Here is a 23,474-nt window from a genome sequence, read left to right as displayed (position 1 = left end):
AAAATGAAAATAAATAAACATACTATACAGTTTGAGGGAAAAAACGGACGTCAAACGAGAAAAACGCACCAGATTTTCAAACCGTATTATGTGTTAAGATAATTTACAGAAAAATTATAAATATATACAATTTAATATTTATTAAACTACGGCGACATTGTTCTAACTATACCTGATAGTTAAGTTATACTTGTTGCGTATAATATAGTTGAATTATTTTTAATGAACTAAATCATCTTTTAGTTCACAGTTTCCCTTGAATGTATATACGTTTAAATATTTAAAACTTATTTTACTAACTATTCTTTTTTTTTATTGTTTATTTATAATAAATCTAGCTCAGCAATGACAATTAATATAGTCCATTATATGTACATGTTATTTTAATACTAAGTTAGGTAAATTACAATACTATTACTCAATTAGTAAAAAAATACATTGAAACATTTACAAAAAAATAGTTTAAGAATGTTCAAATTGTATTATATTTAACAATTTGGTTTACAAAAATTGATTATTTATAAGTTATTTTGAATTTGATTTCGATTTATTCATTACGTAATAAATAAATGAATAAATAATGGGTGTTCTATTTGAGGAATTTAAAGACTAAATACTGTTCTAATTCCAAATACTCACTTTAAGTTAACCTCTTCGCAATATATCCCTATATATTAAAATTGAATCGTAAATAAATATTCAAGAACACTTTATAATTTGTTATTAATACATCATTATTTACCAGTAAATACGATGCTAACTTAATAATACTCCATGTAACACAAAAGCCAAAATGCATAAATAAATAGATAATAGACCAAAAGTAATTCAAGTAAAAGGTTAAACTGCAGAGGACCAACGATTTTAGAAACGTTTTAAAATTTAATATTTTTGTTGTGTTGTTTTTTTTTAAGGTTAGAGTTCAAAACATTCAAAAATGTCTATGAAAAATATACCCAGAATAATTGTATAAATATTTTAGTATATCTAAGACAATACCCTAAATCAAAGTTGAAATTCATGCTTTCATGACTATATAAGCAGTGTTGGGTATTACTACTATACCCTATTCAACAAAACGTCTAGGCTTAGTGGAAGGATTCGGTGTTCTGAAACCGTCATATATAAATAAATAATATCCCTCCAAGATGATTCCAATTGTTAGAATTTCTTATTTCTTGTGGCTTTTTTTTAACCATTTCACACTAACAGATAAACAGATAAATACTGTAGTATGTGTATTGTTTTATTTTACTAATGATTTTCAATATTTACTTATAAATTAAATACATCAATAGTTTTAAGACTTAATACGATTTTATCATAAATCTTAACACTGTCATGATTATTTTTTTCCAAAGATTGAGAAAAACATAATAATTTAATATACAAAGTTTAAATTAAAAATGTAATTTTAACTCATCATGGATAAAATTTAATTAATTATAAGTTTGCTTGATAAAACCAAATGGGAAAAATTAATATTGTACATTGTACACAAAATACGTAATATAAAGTAAGTAACAAAATACACGTTGTCGCCGGGAATATCTTGCACGTATTTTTAAATATCATAATTTCATTACAAAAATCATGGGACTATAAAACGGACTTATATGCATAGCAGTTCATGGTCGATATATTGAACAATATTTTAAAACAAACACAAAATATTACATACAATTTCAACAAGTAGTATATAGGTCTTAATTACTTATTGGATTAGCATAAGTTATTTAAGTGTGTAAATCATACAATTATTTACAATATTACGCAGTATTTTTAAAAATATAAATTTAAAAAAAGATTTTGAAAGTTTTTTTTTAGACCATTATAAAATTTGGGCAATATTAGTCATATATTATATTAAAACTGCACTAGAATATCTGCATGATATTTCAAATTAAAGCTACTGTCTTTCCAATCATATAATTAACATACGGTAGATTACATATAATACAAAAGCAAATACACATGTGTGATATGCAAACTGCAGGCCCACTAGGTTACAATGAATTTCTGACAGGGATTTGTATCCAATTTATACGTCTCACCTTTTTTTTTTAAATAATAAATAAGGCATTGAATTTGTACAGATGTGGGCTCCTATTAATTATTACTAGCCTTCAAGGTAAGAAAATCGACGGAATATTCAGAGATATTGTGGTTTTAATACTATAAACTTGTGTAAATGTATGTTTCTAGATCTCATATATACCTACATTCTAACATATAATACCATACGAAATTCAGATTTAAAAATTATAGTGACTAGAAATTTTAACATTCAATAAAATTATATTAGAAATAATGCAATCAATTAGATTACTGTTTCTCGATAAAATACAATATAATCGAATAAAATTAAGTACATTTTAAAAAGTTGCATGTCCTGTTAGTTATTACAATAAAATTCCTTGTATTAAAAAAAAATAATGGTTACACATAATACATTTATATTAATTTACAAGTCCATGCACGTTGTATACTGAATACCTTAATTACAAAGAATACCGAAGTTTAATATTACTCAGGACAAATTACTTATTGCTATTTGAATTAATGGATTTTAATAAATAAATAATAAATGTATCATGTGTTTTAAATTGTCTATGATAACGATAATAATTCCGATCTCATTCAAAAAAGCAGTTTTATGGCATGTTTTTTTGGAACTGAAGTTTAACGTCCGACAGCTTTACGTTAAGTATCATGACCAAAAGTCATAAAAACAACTACCAATATCCATTCCATAATCTATGTATCCAATATAAGCTCCATTTTTAAAACCCTTAAAAACAGTATACATTTTTATAGTACAAAGTATTTCAAAAGTATACATAAAAAGTTTCGATTTTTTACGAATTGTGTTTATATTTTTAAGTAATATAAAATAAATATTTACCCATTACAACAACGGTATGAAATCAAATTATTGACCTTAGGGTCTAAGATTGTATAAAAATGAAAATCATTATCAGTAATTTGAAATGACGGTCGGACTTTCAAATCTTAAGCTATTGTTACTTGCACAGTGCTGCCGTAAAAGCAAATCGATTATATTTAGTTTTACCAGAAGAAACTCTACTTCCATTTCCCTCCCCAATAAACTGTCGTCAAGTACAATTTTTATTGCTTTGAGCCTTTTGGCCAAAGGAAGGAAGTGAAAAAAGTCAACTTTGGATGAATAGAGAGGGTGAGATGGTAGAAATATATAACTGAAATTAAATTATGTATTGCAGCTGCAGTGCAACTCTACAAGGAGCTTTTATGGTGAACTTTGGTAGGGAAATATATTCAGATTTTTGTCACAGTTGCATCACATTTTATATAAAAAAAATGCTAAAAGATTTCATAATTTTCATCCATTAATCACTTGAGTAGTAACTGATATGAAAACTGAAAATATTAAAAATAATTGTTGTTATTCAATATGTATATTGACCAATTACTTTTAAATTTTGTATCAATAAAAAAAAGGAAAAATCCAAAATTTTCCATCTATAATCCATCTAAATCCATCCATTTTCTATCCCACACATAAACGTTTGTTTCTAAGACGAAATTAATGATAACTGACATTATAGTTAACTACCCAGTCATGAGAATGCAAATAGTTTTTAAAAAAATATATACACGTATGAAGGGTACAGGGGAAAACAATAGTCGTCTATTTCTGTAAATTGTTCAGAAGAGAAAAAACAAAGTTCATTATAGAGATATACCCATCTAATTATTAAACAAAAAATATGTTTTATGAATTATTGTTTTATTAAAATGTATCAACTTTGAAAAGTGATTGAAGATTGTGATGATTATTATTGAAAAAAAATATATATAAGTAAAAAGCATGGACTTCAATATTTTTTCACGGTAAATCTGGATTATTATTAATATGTAAAAAATACACATTTTTGAGGTACAGAAAAATTAAACCATTTAAACAATTTTTTTTTTAATCTTCAGCTTAACCCAAAGAATATTATGTATTTATTATTTTTCAAATTTGAAATTTTTAAACTAGATGGAAAAATCTTTAAGATGTATAGAGTGTACATACTCGTTACTTTATACAGTAAAACCTCCCCTAACGGACACCTCCCAATAGCGGACGTTTTCTTGGGAACCAGTTACAAGCTTTCTACAATCAGAACCCTCTGAATAGCGGACACATCTGAATAAAAGACAAAATTTCAGAGACCAAAAGTGTCCGATATTTAAAGGTTTCATCGTTATACCTAATTTATGTGTCATTTGTTTATTGAATAATATATCAACGACATTTAAGATCATTATTATATAACTACTATTTTTATACTATACAGTACGAGTATTTTAGGAATTGTAATTAAATATTAATACCTTTAAAATATTATTACACAATACACGTATTAAAAATGACTTATTTTCTAATTTTAACAAAGTAATTAACATCTTAGAAATCCACTATCGTTACAAAATAATGTAATCAATTAATTAATATTTTTAATTTTTAATACATCAATCCTTAACTCTTATGCGTGTTTGTGGAACTATTATTAATAGTAGTACATATAAGTTATAAGTAAATTATTGTATATTTAACACGCATTTTAATAATTTAATATAGCATATTAATTACAATTACAAGCCACCAATTAAAACCGAATAAAGTGTTTAAAAACCATACATAAACAAAATACCTACTATAGATGGTAATTAAAATATTAAGTACGATAATTAAATTCGTATATTTTCAGCTACGTACACAAACTCAAACTAATTAGAGGAAGTATTTTTACTCTTCAAAAAATGTTAAGTAAATTTAAAAAGTCATTAAACCAAATGAGTCCCGTGAATATAGGCTAATAATGTTAGACCAACAGCCATCTGTGTCAACTATTATCTAGTATATAAGTGATAATACTTTGCATTACCAATTACATTCACTAGTAACCATTATTCAGTGCATCTAAAATACTAAACCAAAAGTATTAAAAACAATCATGAATCGTTTAATCTTCTTCACCGTCGCACTCTCTTTAGTCTTCACGACCGCCAATACACAAAGTGAGTCAGACAACGAAGTCGATACCGAAATTTCGGAAGAGCCTACTACAGACGCCGATACCACCAATAATTCCACGTATTATACCACTGAAGATTTACCTAGTTTAGATTTAACTAACAGCGAATCATTCGAAGCACGGGAAGATGAAATGGCTACCGAAATGGCCTTTATGATAACGTTCATTACAAAGGCCTTCGCAGATATGTCAAGAATTGCAGAAAACATGAAAAGTATGAGCAATAAATCGAATATTGATGAAGCTTCAATGAAAAACCTTGTTAATCATCTGGTAAGTTTTAAGGAAGACGATAGTACAATGGATGAACAAATCAAACGTGTAATGGAATATAGACAGCAATTCAAATCCGCAATTCTAAAACATTTAAAAAATATGCCGATTAACATTGAAGATGCAAAAAAAATGGAAAAAGAACTGCGTAATCAAATGAATCAACGATTGCCGAGCATCCCAACTTCGGAGAACATAATGGATCTTCCTGCAAGTATGCAAAATATACTTCCAAATTAAATTTTAAAATGTATTTTGTAATTGTACTTTAAAATTTGTTTTCAATATTATCAACTGTCATTCTCTCGTTTTGGTCATATTTAAATAAAATATAAAATAGTTTTAACCAATACAATTTTGTATTCATTTATAAAAACAAATAACAACGCTTTCGTTACATACTACCATTTTTGGAATTGTGCTTTATAATACTTAAAGAGGGGATGAGGTGACCGAGTGGTCTGACGCGTCCGCTGCGACGCAGCCGGTCGCGGTTCGATCCTCGGCTACCGGGCGGCATTTTTCTCCGGACAAGTCGCGGTGACCGGAGAACAAGTGCTGCCATCCCCCACCCCCGGGGCATGGCAGAAACCTACGGGTGCCCCATTCGAAATTCTGCCAAAAACAAACACACACGTGTTCCCCCCTACCGTCCCAAAATATACAATACAAACAAACCTACAATACAAATCCTACTACAGCTAATGGCCTCAGTTGCCGAAGCTTAAGATCAATAAAAAAAAAAAAAAAAAATACTTAAAGCGCAGATCATGAGCATTTATGAGTAAGGTATTCGTTTTAAAAAGATTATTTTGTATATTGAAATATTATGTATAATTTGCAAAATTATTATTAAAAAATTAAGGGTTTAATCATTATATTAATTGCATAGTTATTACTTTTAAGTACTTGCCTAACTAGATATACCTTACTAATTAAATTAACCAACATCGATGGGTGTATTCATTACTCTTGTTTAGGTAAGTATTTAAGTTTTTTGAAAAGATGCATTTTTATAAGCCATTAACTTAAATAATGTATTGAATAAAATAGAACTTAACCTCTTACTGACATAATTTTATCTTTACTTTATTAATTCTATTTATTTTATATACCTACTTGTCCTACTTAGAACTTAGAAATATATGTAATTATTTATTTATTCCGAAAAGAACTACTGTTCAAAATGTACGTACAGCGAGAAACAATTTATCAATGTCAGTGAAATGAACGACAATTTCGACATCACTTAAAAAACAATTCGGTTTTTGAAAGAAAATCAATCACTTTCTTATTTCAGACAATTAGATTATCATTTGTATTCAACTGGTAATGTCAAATTTTTTTTTATTGTAAAGCAAAGCAATAAAATAAGCTTTACAGCCTTTACATACATAATATAGACAATAACTATTAATGTAATAGTTATTATAATATACCAAATACTATACTATATAGCCTATTACAAAACTATATGGCCATGTTAATATATTATTACATATATTTAATCTTTTAAGGGTTTTTTTGTTTCATACAATATGCATTACCTTAATACTGTAAGACCATAGTGGAGACTCAGAGGCAGACGAAAACCCCACTTCTCCGCCAAAAACGTATACCTTGTCTTGATAAACGACTGCTGTATGTTCTTGCAAATTTTGCAATGAATCTCCTGTCGGGTGCAACTGTTCCCAGGTGTTATTCGCTGGAATTCAGGAAACGAATGAGGAACATTTTGAATAATATAAGCTATAATATTATGCAATACATTAATCGTTATGGATTACCCCCGTGAACTACATTTGCAAAAAAAACTTATACTATTTACTTGAAATATTAGGTAGGTACTTAATAATTTTCGTTGAAATGTGAATAATAATATAGGTACTGTTATAATTGTCAGGTATTCAATATTTAAAATCGCCAATTTTATACAAATAAAACAGATGAATTAAAAAAATTACATCTATGGATTATAATTTTTTCGATGTTCTTCAATTGCAATTAGGTAAAATGAAGAAGTATAATTATTCGTGTCACGTCATATCACATTTGTCTTATTTTGAAATATTTAAATGGAATATCTTAACTAAATACAAAAAAAAAACGATACATAACTTTTCAATTACTATTTTATTTTCAGACAAATATAACGTACATTGACCACACTATGTTATGTACTTTAATTCAAAAACACTTACACTCAAATTTTATAACCCGAGTAAAAGTTCTATTATATAAAGTGTATTGCACTCAAAACTATTATATTCTTCAATTTTCAACCACAATAGTTTTGTATAATTGTACAAGGCCTTCAATTTAATTTGGTTTAGTGTTATTTAATATACTTTAGTTCTACGATAATGATAATAATTATTACAAAATAAATGCCATTGCAAAAGTATATTAGTAAAATTGTCAAAAAATGTATTTAAACATTTATCTGTGTACAACCGAATTAGAAGTTTCTGGGGAGAAAAATATTTTAAAAATAATTCTTACTTTTTTAATTAAATACTATACAATTACACGTAGGTACTATAATTTAAAAAAAAATACAAACCCCCTTTATTCCAACAAATTAATCACGGAAGCAATTGTAATTCGATTGTTGTACGTAACGTCAAAATAAAATTAGAGTCAATTTGTATTCAGACTACGTGCCATACTTACACAGGGCGTATCTCCATATGTCTTTCAGGGGCCAATTGCCATTTCGACCGCCGACCACATAAATGTGGTTACCGTGAACAGCAGCGCTGTGCTTAGATCTTGATGGTGGAACGCTATTGTCGCTTGTAAACGTTACCGGGGTCCACATATTACTAAAAAATAAAAAATGCAATGAATTTTATGAAACCGTGTTTTAATATATACCGAATTTAGATCATATAGACAAGAATATAATATTTAGATTGTATCTGTATTAACAAACATGGTAACTTTTAATTTTTATTAATCCACGCAGCAGAAACCAAGAAATTAATCAAAATTTAAAAAATAGTATGCAGGTTATGTATTATACTAAAACTAAACTATTATTCTTTCAGAAATTTTTTCCAATATGACCTCTTTTATAATATTGAAAATTCCGTTTTAAAGTATTTTCTGCGGTTAATTGTAGAAGTTGTAGAAGTAATATTATTTTAAATACGCCTTGCAGAATACTTGAAACAAGTATATTCCTAAAAGCCAGTGAACCCAGTAGTGGATTTGTGGGATCTTCCCTATTGCAGGTTAACATTAGTAATTATCATAAAAGCCACGATTTAAATATAGATTTATCGTATTCTTATAGGCTATCTTAAATGATGTCTGTAGCGAACAGAATTGCTCCGTTGCCAACGTTTTCTTACTTATGAATATTATTAAATTATTTAAATTATTTAATGTCAAAATTATTACTATCTTTGTATAATCCGTTAATATGCTGTGACTCTGATAACTTTGGTGGCTTGTTTTAGTCTTAAAGAGATTGAAAGCAGTGATGTTCTTTCTTTGTCAAAAACAGGCTCTACAAAAGGATATATAGAATATATTGTTATGTTTCAAATATCCACTTGATCTAGAGAAGTAGTAAGATTTCTGAAAATATATTTTAATTTGTAAATTTGTAGTAAGTCTACACTTGAGTTTCCCTTTCCAAAATTTTTGATTTTATACCCCTAAATCATTACAAAAAAAATAGATTAAAAGTATAAATTACAAAATTGAAAATATGGAGAAGTTGATCGCAAGTAGACTACGAACAATTTTTGTTTTAAACAAGGACTTGCGATCCTTTCAGCTGAATTTTCTTCCAATATTTGTCTAATTGTTTGTGTGGTCAAACATGTATACTATAAGTATTAGTTTTTATGATAATTTAACTTAGAAGTCAAGAATTAATTTCACCAACATGAAATACATATCATGTCTTCATCCTATCACATTATATATGTCACTCATAAATATCCCTATTCGCCCCTCCCCTTAGGCCTTAGATAAGCTTTAGATCTGCCCCTGTGGGAACCAAATCCATTTAATGTTTAGATGACTTCATTTACATATTATATAAGGTCTGAAAATTAATTATACTACTATATTAACTATTAAATAATATTATGTGACATAATTTATGTTGTAGATTTATGAATTATTCTCATTAGGTATGAACGTAATGGGCCCCGATTCAATTACGATAGTTATAATATTGTAAAATAGTTTAAAATAGTGAAAAATAAGTAGAGGTACGCATGAAGAGTTGGATTAAAAGATTTGGTGGAGCCCGGTGCTCAATTTGAATTCAATCGATTCTTAATAATTATTTACAATTTAAAATAAATATAATGGTGATAGTTAGAACTAACTACTTATTACTATACACAACATATATCTACATTATAGCCTAAAGAATGTGGGATATAGAAAATTGAATAAAGGCCAAAGGGACTACACGCCTATCATACTATATAATATAATATGTTTATGGTTAATAAACACGCGATTTCAACCACTAATTGAAACACCTTACAACAAAATATTCTCATTGAAAATGATTACTACCTGTTGCAATAATTCCGCATTAACGAGAAACATTATAGGTAAACTAATATTTGGTATATTAATTACTACCTATTATGTTACATAGGTAAGTAACAAGCTAAAATACATGTATTAGAATAATGTTTTAGGTTCAAATTACAATATAAATTAACTTGAAGCTACCTATATATCTTCAAGATACCTGAATATATTTTTAAAAGCATAATCATTTTTAACACATTTTGAGATACCACACCAAAAAATCGATTATTTTTTTTACTTTACAACACAATATCTGAATGCTTTTTAGTGGCTTAAACCTTTTCGATAACATTTTATTTTTTAAACATTAAATGATAAAAAATCAGATAAAATTTGATACACCAGTATAGTCAGTATAATGTTATATTATCTTTTTTTTTTTTTTGTGGTATCGAGAACCAGAGGGGGGACCGCGTTAGCATTACTTCCCCTCATAATGTTATATTATCTAATCTATATAATCTATTTTAACCAAACAATTATAATATAGTAAATTTAAATCTAAAATAAAATTAACTACAGGTAGAATAAATAAATGTATATAGGTGCCATTAATAAATTGTATTGTATTTTGTCTTTCAACACTCAAAATATCATGTTTATATTATTTTTGATATGTATTTTAGTTAAGAAAAACATTTAATAACGAAAATAGGTGGGTACATAATATTATAATATATACTTTGAAAATATTTTTCAACTCTTACCTTATAAATCGATATTGATCTTCAATGTCAATTTTTTTTCCATACAACAGATTATTTAAAGCCATTTAATAGTTCATATTTTATTATGCAATAATTAATTTTTAACCATTATCCAACTTCCATGTACAATTAATGTAAAATAATGGTAAAGCAAATATTAATTATTATCGCAGGTTTGTATTATAACATCGTGAGTGGTTTCTTTCCATCCCTCGTCTCGAATTCTCGACAACATATTCGTATTAAGCTTCTATCTAATATCAACAATCGCGACGTCGTTATATAGTATAGAGTATAGTGTATAACATCTTCCCAGGGACGAAGTAACACGAATTCCCCAAGGGACGTTCTCCCGGCAACGATGATGGACAGAACGATTCCCCCCGGAACGATGCGTGCGTGTGCCTTAAAGAAGTTTTTTTCCGTTTCTCTTACCCAAAGTACGTTTTTATTTTTTTATCCTCTAACGACAAACCCGTACATAAGAATCCTCGAGTTTACTGCGATACGAGGGATGGAAATCGTGACCACGCGCCGCGGTTGCCAAGGAGGGTCGTTTTCGTTATAGGGTAGGTTGGCGATTCTTCAATAATTCAAAGTTCCAAAACGAGGGATCTTTACCGACCAACAGCACATAAATTGCCATAAACCTCGGTCGGTAGACACTAGTGTTTCAACACTATACGCTCGGCCATAAGTCTAAACACACGAGAGCTTTCACTGAAATTAGCTACCTTACATGATGGGAAAAAAACCCCACACCATCAAGACCACAGCTGTCCGCGTAAACTGACATCGTCACCATAGCGCTATATGGCTATATAAGAGCTGTATACGTATACAAGTCACGTAAACCACTTTTTTCGGCCTCGATACGCATATTACGTGTATATGTGCGCTGTCGTGTGTCGTTGAAGATTAACGACTCTTTTGGGACTATAGAAATGAAATAACCAGCCGATTTTTAGGGTTTTATAAATTGTTAAATATAATTGCAAATAGTCTATAATGTAAAGTTAGTTTTGACTTTCTATTGTCCACCGTATTTGCCTTCACAAACTTTCAAAGAATACCACACGATCTCTTGGGACTTATAACTTAGGTCGTTTAAAAGAAAACATTCAACCATTTGCCCCTATACAATATTTTTCTCCTTAAATAATTCGTTATAAACTCAAGAAGGAATGGTATTTAATGTTGTTAAACTGTAATTACTGATTATTATTTATTAATTTATTATCATAGGTAAAAAGTGGTATAATAATATGTATTGTGCATTTTTTAGGAAGTAAAAATTACATTCATTTTAGTATTTCACAATCAAACTCTGTATAACAGTATAAGTATCTAAGAAAAAAAAATGAATAGCAATTTCATTGCATAAAACATTATTTTTTATTTAGTAAACAATTGACATTCACATTTTACATGAATTGTATGTCGATATAGTAGATGTATCAGATCAACTGATGACTTCGAAAAACTACAGTTAAGAAAACACCCCCATGGAATTATCAAATACCCTATATAATATGTAAATTTTCACCAGAACGCTGCATCTTTTATTCTATTTTTTTTTTAATATAATAATACCAAAATTGTTTAAAGAAATAACAGTTGGTTTTACCAATTTACATAGATATAGGCCACGCGAATGCATAAAACAGCCATATAATCCACATTTGCTTATAGGTATACACAATCATGTTAAGCCGTTTACACTCCATGTACTTGTCGCAGGTAAGAATCCCAAAAGGACATATTTCTTTCTAGAATTTATACTCTTGGAAAACTCAATTTCATTTTTGGAAAAAACTTTAACACTCGAATACATAAATTACGGAATATAAAGTATTTCAGCTTTAAATATTAAAACCAAACCGATTAAGAGCTTATAACGCACTAGGCAATAATTTTTAATATCTAAATATCACTACTCGTTAAATAAGAAAAACTCTTTTCCAGAACATAAATGTAGACCAGTGATTTCAAAATGGGACTCGGATAAGATAATTTCCGTAACGACTAAAGAAAATTATATACCAACATTAAGTCCCAAGTGGCACTATAATTTCCAAAAGAACATAATGCTTTTTCAATTTAAACCAATTACCCACGCAGTAAAAAGTAATATGGACAATAAGTATCGTAATTTGTAGCACAAAGTTAAACCCGACTAATAAATTGAATTACGTTAAAAATAAAATTAATTAGGTAATATTGATACCTACATAGAAGGAGGAGTAAAAATGTACAATTATAGGAAAGACTGGATTTTTTTATTTAACAATTCATGGACTAACTAATTTTCAATCATTTCGTTCATAAAATATTATAGTTTACATGATTTTTTCTCGAATGTAGGAACGTCAAACATAAAAACAAATTGAAAAAGTTTTTTTATGTATATAAATTCATAAATCATAAAATACTAGTTCTTAAAGTGTGCCTATTTACTATGTATATAGTAAAACCGTTACATTATAAAATAAAATAAATGCTTGAACTACATAATATGCTGAGTACAATTTGATATATATTACATATTCTAGAATTAAATATTTTAACAAAAATTTGTATAGGGTTATATAATAGGTATTTTAAATAATTTCAATTATTAATATTACCTATATCGTAACTATTTTGCTGTTGTTCTATTAAATGTTCAATGTAGCTTCGTTCCAAATTGTTTTGTTTTTTCGTATTGTCTTTATAAAATATTATTTAACTATTACTTCATGGCCAAAACTACATTACAAAACAATATTTAAAACCAAATTCGTGACAATCGTATGATTTTTTTGGGTTCAAAATGTAGTTGTAAATAATTATCTACGGCATTATCTACGTCTTTCAACATATTTCGCAAGTATTGAATCATCGTAATAACTTAAACTTTAAAGTATATAAATACAATATGATCAAATACGCAGTTCATGATATTGCATGTATTCAGCTTAGATATAGATATTTATTTCCTAATGTTTGGATTAAATTAATATTCGAATATCAAAATTTTAAATTACATATTATTGCATATTTTAGCTTTGTTTTCTGGTTTATGTCACTATGTTGTATGATTTTCGATACAAAAAAAAAAAACACGTAACTAACTAAAACTGAATCAAAGTTTGCACATCTGTATTCTATATAAATTATGCAACAATCATCAATTATTTATTTTTCGGTGATAGTGGCTTGGCGTGGCCGTTGGCTGCTACCAGTCGCGGAATGCGGAGTAAGTAACAGCCACAGCTACTAGCTCCCGGATGGGTGACCACCCGGGTTCATAGTAGTTAAAAACCTTGCCACACATACACGTGTTTGCTACCTACCGTAACAACCCTAACAATTGTAAAAACAACCTACAGTACCAACCTTACCCCTACCACAGTTCATAACCCCTAACAGCTAATGGCCTTAGTCGCCGGGCTTAAGTTCAATAAAAAAAAAAAAAATTAAAATATATTCGGAGATATATTTAGAATGTCCGATAGAGCTCATCGATTGTCACAACCATATAATCTTAAGACTGAGATAACTTGGAACGTATGTACCTGTGATTGCGCAGGTAATCAATATTTATATATATTTTTTAAACACCTTGAACTTTGATTAAAAACTTAAAAAATTGAAGAATTAAGATATGAAAATGTTTAATGCATATTTTAAAATTTGTTCATGCATTTTTAGTGACTTCATATTTACTAATTTTTTAGAGAATAAACGCATCCTAACTCTAACATAGGTATCTATAAAATAAAAGTACTCATATTGTTTAATACCACGTTAATTCTAATGCCAAAGGAAAAATTGAAACTCAACAATAAAAACTAAAACCGTAACACTAAACTAAAAAAATGTATGGTTAAAGGCCTCAACAGCGGCGAGTATGCAACCTACCTACTTATGGGCTACACTGCTGCTTCCGAGACGACCTCAAATATTGTCAGCCACAGAGTTATAATAATAACACAATATTATTATATTTTACTCGGCCTTCGGAGGAGATTTTTTGTTTAGGAGGCGACGATTTCGCCGCCGCCGAATCTGCAGTGATGGCCGTGTTGCGGCGCGTGGTCGTCTCGGCGGGCTGCGATGATGGTCATCTGCGACGCCTTGTCCACGCAACGACACGATCGTCACAAGCCTGTGTGCCGCGAGTGCGAGTGTGAGTGCCAGCGATGCGTCTCCGCCGCGATCTGCTCACGCGGGCTAATTACAACGTGTCGATGTGATGGTAATAATAATAATAATACGTTCGCAGCAGCGATACCGCGGGGACCGGGGTGCCAGAGTGTACTGCTGAGATCGCGGCGCGAGGATGGCGCGAAACGCTCGGCGGGACGGCAGTGATAAGGAGCGCGCCGCCGCGAGATGCGCAGCGCACGCGCTCCGCCGGCGCCGTGGGACGCGTTTCGCGTGTGCGGCCGGCGCTCGCGTCGCATCGCGTCCCTCGTCGCCGTCGTCGCCGTCGTGAATGGGGTGCGCGTTATTGATTACTCTAATAATCCACCGCCGCTCGCAGTTAACGGCCGTTCGCTAGTCGGCGGTGATGGGTGGGGGGCGGCGGAGCACAGACTCGACAATATTACTCTTTGTGTGCAACGTCGCGCGTGGGCGGGTTAGGGTGCGTACACACAGTAATATATTATTATGGTGTACGGTGTGGTTTATATCGTTTTTTTTCGTTTTTCACATCACAACCTGCCCCCCCCGCCCTCCCCTTCCCGTCCACCAAGCAAACATCGCTCGACATTCGAGATGAACAACGGCCGCGGAACCTGGGCGGCGGCACGTCGCGAGTACGCGGGTGTGCGTGCACGTCTAAACGGCTGCGGTGTCGTTGCGGGTCAACAACCGACAATTTCTACACGAGTGTGTGTGCACAGACACGTAGTGGTGTACCGATTATTATTATTACACACAGCATCGATGGTCGACGTGGTATTGGTACTAATGATTGTCACTGTCGTGTCGTTACGACTTTCGTCGTTTGCCGGATCATAAAAGCCATCGACGCGTCATCATTGGATATACTATTATAATAAAATAGTACCTAACGCGCCCGTTCACAACTACCAGCGGTGTATTTAGGTCGGGGTCTAGGGGAACCTCTAAATACGTTCATGTTGGAGGGAGGGGACACTACTTTTATCACGATATTAAAGAAAACTTAGAAATTTTTTTTAACCAAACTTAAATTGTACATACATATTATATATATATAAACAATGTTATTGCTCTCGATAAATTTATAAGTAGGTATAAATTTAAAATAAAACAATTATTATCATAATTATAGTTTTTTTCTTATCGGCTATTCTAGCATCACTATTTAATAATTTGATTTCTGTGCTTGAGGGGCCTCTGCCTCCTAAAGCCGCGAAATTTTAAGTTATGCCGCCGGCAACTATATAAATACGATACTACAAAATCGCGAGCAGTATACATTTGTACTGTTGTAGGTCTGTGTAGACATATCTAATATTATGACGCCTCGTTTACCCCCGCAGGACCCACCCCGCGCTACACCAAAATTGATGTGCACACGCTCCCCGGATACACACACCTACCCTCTTCCGCCGACATCGTGAAAATCCTCTTCAGTCGACTTATAAATATATATATAAGAATTTATCATGCGGTAGAGGGGGCCAATGCATTTTACGATGTTTCAAAGTTTTCACTTCACTCTCTCTCGCTCACTCTCTCTTTATCTGTCTCAAGAGGAAAAATAATCGTTTACGACGTAACATTTGTTTGTGTAGTAAAATTAGTCTAAAAATATTTAGGTCATCCAGATGGGGTTGAAAATTTCAGAAGCATCTATACTTATATAGTATATCATACCCTCTTTCGATCGCAGCATCATCTGTAGTACTATACACGGTAGAACGATTTTATAAAGAAAAAAAATGGCCATAAACGAAAAGAAACAATTTATTCTCTAGACGTGCGTTTTCGGTCGGATGGACATGCGACATGATTGTTATCCGTCATGTCTCCATCAAAATATATAAGAGATGCCATCGCTGCTGGTTCGTTCCCGATTTTACGCATGAATAATTCGATTTTTGAGTTGGTATCAACTTTACTAATATACATGTACATACACCATAATATTTATGAGTGTGTTATAATATATATAATGTATTATAACACATTTTTTATTATAATATATTTATTTATTAATATATTAATATTAGTATATATTATTAAATTATAATATATTCTAATAATTATTATATATTAATATATTATATATTTATATGAAATAGACTTTCGATATATGTTCTATATGAAAATACACGATTCCAAAACTCTGCTCAATACCATTACAAAGTTTGTAAAATAAACGATCCTATTTATTTCCATTACATCGATACCACTAACATAATAGGACTTAAAAACTTAATATTTCAAACAGGAAAACCCGGCGGCAAACCTAATTTCAGGCCTTTCGGAGGCGAAGCCATCTATACTTACAGTAAAACAATATAAAATGCATGTGGTAATTCAGAATGTACATTTAATATTCGAAATTATATAAGCTCATTCCTAAATTGCTGAGCATTAACAATAAACAAGCGGAAACTGAGATTTTCTAAAGCATGATAAATAATTAATTAAAATTTAGCTGATGCAGTAGTTTGTACTGTATACGGTTACCATAAATAATAATAATAAAATATAATTATCACTTACCCTGTTTGTTAGGTACTCTGTAAGTGCAAAGATATAATGTTACCACATTACGTCTTCGTTGATGACAAAAACACATTCAAGTGACAACTGCTTGTGTAATTTATTGTTCAACATTTCTAAAAACATTATAGAATGTACAAGCCGATTAATTAGTTGTTTAACTAAGTCAAATGTGATCATAATTTATTTCATGTTTAAAGAGTAACATTTCCATTCATAACTCTGAGTTTTCTAATTAAAACTTGGGATGAAAAATAAAAAAATAAAACAAATAAATTCCGAGAAATGTTTTTATAATGAGACAATGGACAAAGAAGGACGACATGCCCGTCTTAATGAAATCTCTGCGTAATGAAAATGTATATGTATATCTTTATACGTTTTACTAAACTCACAAAGAAAAATCACGGAAAGCAATAAAGTTATAAAGTTTATAAATAATAAAGACAAATTACAAATTACAAATATAAATTTACTAATTACATGATAAAACGAATTTTAATTAAAATATTGTAGTAATTAGTATTTATACTGTAAGGTACACAGATTTTATCATTATAATAATATAAGCAAAATTCAATAGTAAAATATTATACCAATAATTTTGGTTTATTAAAGTTTTGACAATAAGTTGCATTGCCAATTATATAGTAAAGGCGTACCTAAAGCAATCTGTAAAATACCTATTCAGAATAAATTTAATACTTAATAGTAATATCAGACAACAAAACAATAAATCTTGGATATATAGATATTAGAATTTAGAATGCTATATTGTATGTATGTTCATTGTACACTGTTCAAAATTACATTAAGAAAAGATTATAATAAAACGAATTGTTAGGTAAATATTGTATTGTTTTTAACAATAGTTGTATAAAGTTTGAAAATTCTTAACTTTTCAAAACTAAGTTAAACAAAATTACAAAACGTAATTAACGCTTACAACGGGATTGGAATATAATTTAATTTAATAACTGTTGACCTATATATTTATATTTGAAATATAAGGCTTCAAATACTGATAAAAATAAATACTATATTAGGTGTAACAAATCCTATATTAAAAAAAAACATTTTATTTTCAGTATTATTTATGTCAAGAGTAAGCAACCATTTTGATGTCAAGGGCCAAAAAAATTTGAATGTACCTTATTATATTTTAAATAAAAATGTATAGGTAGTCACTAGTCATATTAGATTTAGTTTATTTGAGTTCATAACTGTTAGGTTTATTAATTTAACACTACTATTTTAAACAAAGTTTTAATCCACTTTTTAAATTCCATAATACCTAAGTCCATGGTTTTAATATATAATGTCTATATTTTAATATTTAAACAAATTATAAAGTTTACTCACGAGCCAAATAAAATTACTATAAGGGCCATTTCTGGCCCACGGGTTACCGACCCTTGGTTTAGACAATTTACTAATTGTTCACATTTACCTAAGTAATTATTATTTGTTAAATACAATATACCGACACATCGTAGCAAACGGTACAAAGAAAGCTAGACTGAATTTGGTGCATTATATTGTAATAAACAATTTTTAAATATAATTTTTTTCTTACGATTATTAGTTTTTTTTTATTAATGAGATTTTAACATATAAATATTATTAATTATAATTACCATTATTTATAAACTTTTTTTCTTTGAACCGAAAACAGGGGGTGGAACTACTTTCCAATTACTTTAGTGATACCCAGCTTTAATCATCAACTATTTAAAATATAATATGATGTAAATAAAGATTGTATAACCATCATAATAATGATTATAATTTATAAGTATAGGTATATGATTTGCGAATCTTCGTATATTCCATTGACAATAATATATAATCAATTATTTTTATTAAAAAAATGAGGAAATCGGATCTACAATATTCTACATAACAAATTAAATACGCCGAGCGTACCTTGTCACTATATTAAAGGATGGTGTAAACAGGTACTTAGATTTGGATCAATGATAAATCACAAAAAAAATAATTAAAACAAGTGTCAAGTGACACATATCATATAAAGCTATTGGCTATTGTAAAATCAATAGGTATCTATTGCCTATTGGTATAATAATAATAGGTACCTATTTAAATAAAGATTTATTAATCTTTCCACTCGGAATCAATAAAATTATAAGAAAATAATTTATGTACCTATCAATGTATTCATTTAAAATATAAGTATATAACTACCTATGCATTTCTAACCCTGCATTTACAAACATTTAAAACCGAAGTTCCTGGATATGAAAATAAAAATAAAATAGAAAATTATAGACTACAGCTCGCAGCTACCTCAACTTTTATAAAATATATCAATCTTAAAAATATTTAACACAAATAGGTATGCACTATATCCATTATCCGCGTTATTCTTATATTCAAGAATTTTAAATTTTAAATGATATCATCAAACTTATAACTACTAATTATATGTTACTTTTTAATATAGATAATAGATGAACTAATTGATTTCAGTGAAAGCTCATTTCTTGAATAATTAAATTTTTATGATTAAGACTAGATTATTAATAAAACGAAAACGTTGCTAATGAAAGTTGGTACATTTTTAAAGCGGCAACTTTAATAACTATAACTAGGTACCGTATCTATACAATTCTAAATTATAGTCAAAATAATCTATTTTATATAAGTTACGTATAGTTTTAAAAATATTAAAGAACATGAAATGTCACAAAAAACTAATATTTCATTTTTCAATTTTGGATCGAATTATATTTTAATTTTGACATTATTTTTTAACAATTTTAAATAGTCATCTTTCACAGCATTATTTCAGTAAGATCACGGAAAGGTAAAATCTAAAACAAGATATAAATAACAAATAACGACTTATTTGAACGACTGTTTTACATGAAAGTGCAATGAAATATAAAATCTTGGGCTTCTCAGTCCTTGGTGGTAAATGACGTGTTAAACGTTTTGGACCTATTCAATAATATACGAGTATATAGGTAGTGTACAGTGGTTGGGGAAACCTTACTAATTATTAATATCATATTAGTTATTCAGGGAAGAGATTTTTAATCCATAAAAGGACACGTTTGGTTTACAAATCTAGAATAATTATTAATATATTATTTTTAATAGTACTGTACAGTAGGTACCTATGTCGGAAGATGGCTGTTAATAATGCTATATTTGAGATCGCTCGTGTTGATGACGACTGTCAAACTGACGGCAGAGCGTAATGTAACGGACCTTAATTTTAATAATAAATAATAATTTGGATAAAGTCGAAAAGTCTCGAGTGTGTATATATTTTGTAAATCATTAAATTCTATAGTATAGTATGTACTATTTAGTGTATATAATTTATGCATAGGATGTAAGATGTAACAAATGTTACAAATTAATTGTTAATATATGTGTGTGTATATATATTACTTACCTATTACGATATAATATATAACCTATCATCTACGATATTTGAAAATATCAATAACTAGATTTTATGTCCCTTAAGTTTATGATATTATCAACCACCTTTACCTTATATACGGTAAACCAAAAGTGTATGAATGTCGTACGGATTTATACATTTATCAATATATAATCTACATACACTAGATACCACAAATTAAGGGGGAGGAGCCTACTCAAAATTGTATTCTACGTCAAAGAAAGATTTCCTTGCATTACAAATTTCTAATATTTATTATTTTTCTTAAAATCTGAATACATATTTCAGTAATTCATAATTTATAAGTAATTATAATGCAATTACCGAAAAACGATAAGTATTAAATTAAATTTGGTATAAAAAAAAAAATAATAATAATATGTTATAAATTTTAATTTATACATCGAAAATATAAAATATTATACATGAGTAATTATTATAAGCCAGTAGCGATATAGTGGATTTTTTATGCAGAAAAAGGTTGTGCTAATAATACAAATAATACATTGCCCAAAATTATATACTACTGATATAAGAGGAGAGAGACTTTTAATATAAATACATTATCATGAAAGAAGACATTTCAGTGGGGTTTCTACCCTGTGTGCACCATTGTTATACTCATGATACATCGAAGAATAGTTTTCTTATATACGAGTACATATACGGTATATAATATTTTATACGTATAGATATACGTTCGCAGGCCTCAAAACTTCCATTCCAAAACTAAACTACGAAACGCTTCGTCCATTTTTCCAAAACTTATTTGAAGTGTTCAAACCATAAGCATGTAAAGATATATGACAAATACTCAAATGGTTCAAACTCGGTAAGTAAGGACTTACTTATATTTTAATGAGAATTTTATTAAACAAATATTTGAATGTTATTAGAATACGTTATTATTTATACAACATGCCACCATCTTCTCTACCACTCACCATCATGTATTAATTGTTATTATCTTGATAATTTAAATAATTCATTAATATCAAAACAGCGCTAGCTTATTTTTTATATTAGACAGATTTGATGGTAATAGGATACCATCATACACAACAATAACGTTTGCAACAAAATAGTTTAATCTGTTGTCTGTCTAGTTAAAGAAAATTAACGGAGTAATTGTTTTACAATCATGCTAGTTTTTTGTCTAACGTCTTCTTAAAAAGCTTTAATTTACATCTTAAATAGTAGTTTTTGCCTTCTGGTGACTAAATTGAATCTAAATGGTATACTTGGATATGTTAAAAGTTAAAATATTACTGCAGTATCTACTTTTAAAAATAAAAAAAGGGGGAAGTAGGTAACCTCTCTGCTGCGAACGGGAGGGGACAGGCATACAACCTGTTCGTCGGCATGCTAACACTAGACGTAAAGAATGCTTTTAATAGCGCCCCCTGGGACAAAATCATTGATGCGTTAGCGCGGAAAAACACCCCGCCCTACCTGCTTAATATAATAGGACGATACTTGTCGGAGAGAAAGATTATTGTGCACGCGCCAGACGGGAGCACCAGACACGTCGACGTCAGCTGCGGCGTGCCACAAGGTTCGGTTCTTGGGCCGGATCTTTGGAACGCCTTATACGACGAACTTCTGGAGATACAGCTCCCACCCGACGTCGAGATAATCGCGTTTGCTGATGATGTGGCGTTACTGGCAACGGCATCCGTTCCGTTCCTGCTGGAGGAACGACTCGAACAGGCCCTCGGTGACGTAGTAGACTGGCTGACTGCAAACGGGCTGGAGCTGGCCATCGAGAAGACCGAAGCGGTACTACTCACAAACCGCAACAAACATAACCGAATGACGGTTACGTTCCGGGGTCACCATTTCGACTCGAAGGAGGCAGTTAAATACTTAGGTGTATTGATCGACCCAAGGCTCCACTTCAGACAGCACGCTGAACAAGCTGCCAAAAGAGCGTCGGATACTTGCCGCCATCTCACTCAGATACTCCCTAACCTTCGAGGACCCAGGCAGCGCACTAGGAGAGTACTGGCCACGGTGGTAACCTCACAATTGCTGTACGGAGCCCCATTTTGGTTTACCTCCATTACGGCTGAGGCATTGCACAAGATGGAGGCGGTGTACCGGCGAGTTATGCTGAGGGTGGCCTGTTGTTACCGCACGGTATCTTATGAAGCTTCGGCGGTTGTATCGAGCATGGAACCTTTAGCTCTGCTGGCCGAGGAGCGGTTAGAAATGCACGGGGGCATACTGAAAAGCGTAGCCAGGGATCATTTGCTGAGGAAATGGCAAACGGCTTGGGACGCAGCGGAGAATGGCAGGTGGACGCACCGAATGATTACTGAACTTACACCCTGGTTAAGGAGGCAACACGGTGAAGTATCCTTCCACCTCAGCCAAGTGCTGACTGGCCATGGTTGCTTCGGCAAATACCTCCATCGGTTTGGAAAATCAGCGAGTGATAGCTGCGCGCTGTGTGGGGCATCTCCGGACGACGTCGAACATGCTGTGTTTCAATGTGATGCATTTCATCATTGGAGGGCCGAAGCATGCGTCTATCTCGAAGTCGACCAGATAACGGCAGACAACGTTATAGGCATCATGCTGAGGTCTAACTCGAACTGGCAGAGGGTCTCGACGTTGATGGGGAGGATAATGTCAACCAGAGAACAGGAGGAACGAATGAGGCAGCATGCACCGGTTGGGGCCCAGGGAGCCAACGGATGAACGATATCCCAGAGC

At 30.7% G+C, this 23,474-nt stretch overlaps 2 protein-coding genes across 5 annotated transcripts in view; one reads left to right on the top strand and one right to left on the bottom strand.

The window, feature by feature from the left end:
• Positions 1 to 23,474, bottom strand: part of LOC111035061 (RING finger protein B-like) — a 37,151-nt gene that overhangs the window by 10,075 nt on the left and 3,602 nt on the right. Inside the window, exons 2-5 of one of the 4 annotated variants that reach the window (XM_022316563.1) lie at positions 17,321 to 17,436; positions 8,745 to 8,853; positions 8,013 to 8,164; positions 6,887 to 7,044 (exon numbers count right to left, since the gene is read on the bottom strand). In XM_022316563.1, the coding sequence (XP_022172255.1) occupies positions 6,887 to 7,044; positions 8,013 to 8,160 (306 nt within the window). In that variant the 5' untranslated portion in view covers positions 8,161 to 8,164; positions 8,745 to 8,853; positions 17,321 to 17,436. Of the gene's footprint in view, positions 1 to 6,886; positions 7,045 to 8,012; positions 8,165 to 8,744; positions 8,854 to 14,515; positions 14,946 to 17,320; positions 17,437 to 23,474 lie in introns of those variants that run through there. The other 3 variants (XM_022316562.1, XM_022316564.1, XM_022316561.1) reach the window with 3 other exon arrangements.
• Positions 4,904 to 5,691, top strand: LOC111035063. Its single transcript, XM_022316565.1, has one exon. It carries the CDS (start codon positions 4,986 to 4,988, stop codon positions 5,577 to 5,579), a length of 594 nt encoding a protein of 197 aa, XP_022172257.1. The 5' UTR covers positions 4,904 to 4,985; the 3' UTR covers positions 5,580 to 5,691.

Source organism: Myzus persicae, unplaced genomic scaffold, assembly GCF_001856785.1.
Source record: "Myzus persicae strain clone G006 unplaced genomic scaffold, MPER_G0061.0, whole genome shotgun sequence".
Taxonomy (NCBI): domain Eukaryota; kingdom Metazoa; phylum Arthropoda; class Insecta; order Hemiptera; family Aphididae; genus Myzus; species Myzus persicae.
The sequence above is the reverse complement of the archived record's forward strand: the minus strand, read 5'-3'. Positions and strand labels throughout refer to the sequence as shown.

Coding starts and splice junctions, on each gene's coding strand:
- LOC111035063 (XM_022316565.1), top strand. CDS start 4,986: ATGAATCGTTTAATCTTCTTCACCGTCGCACTCTCTTTAGTCTTCACG.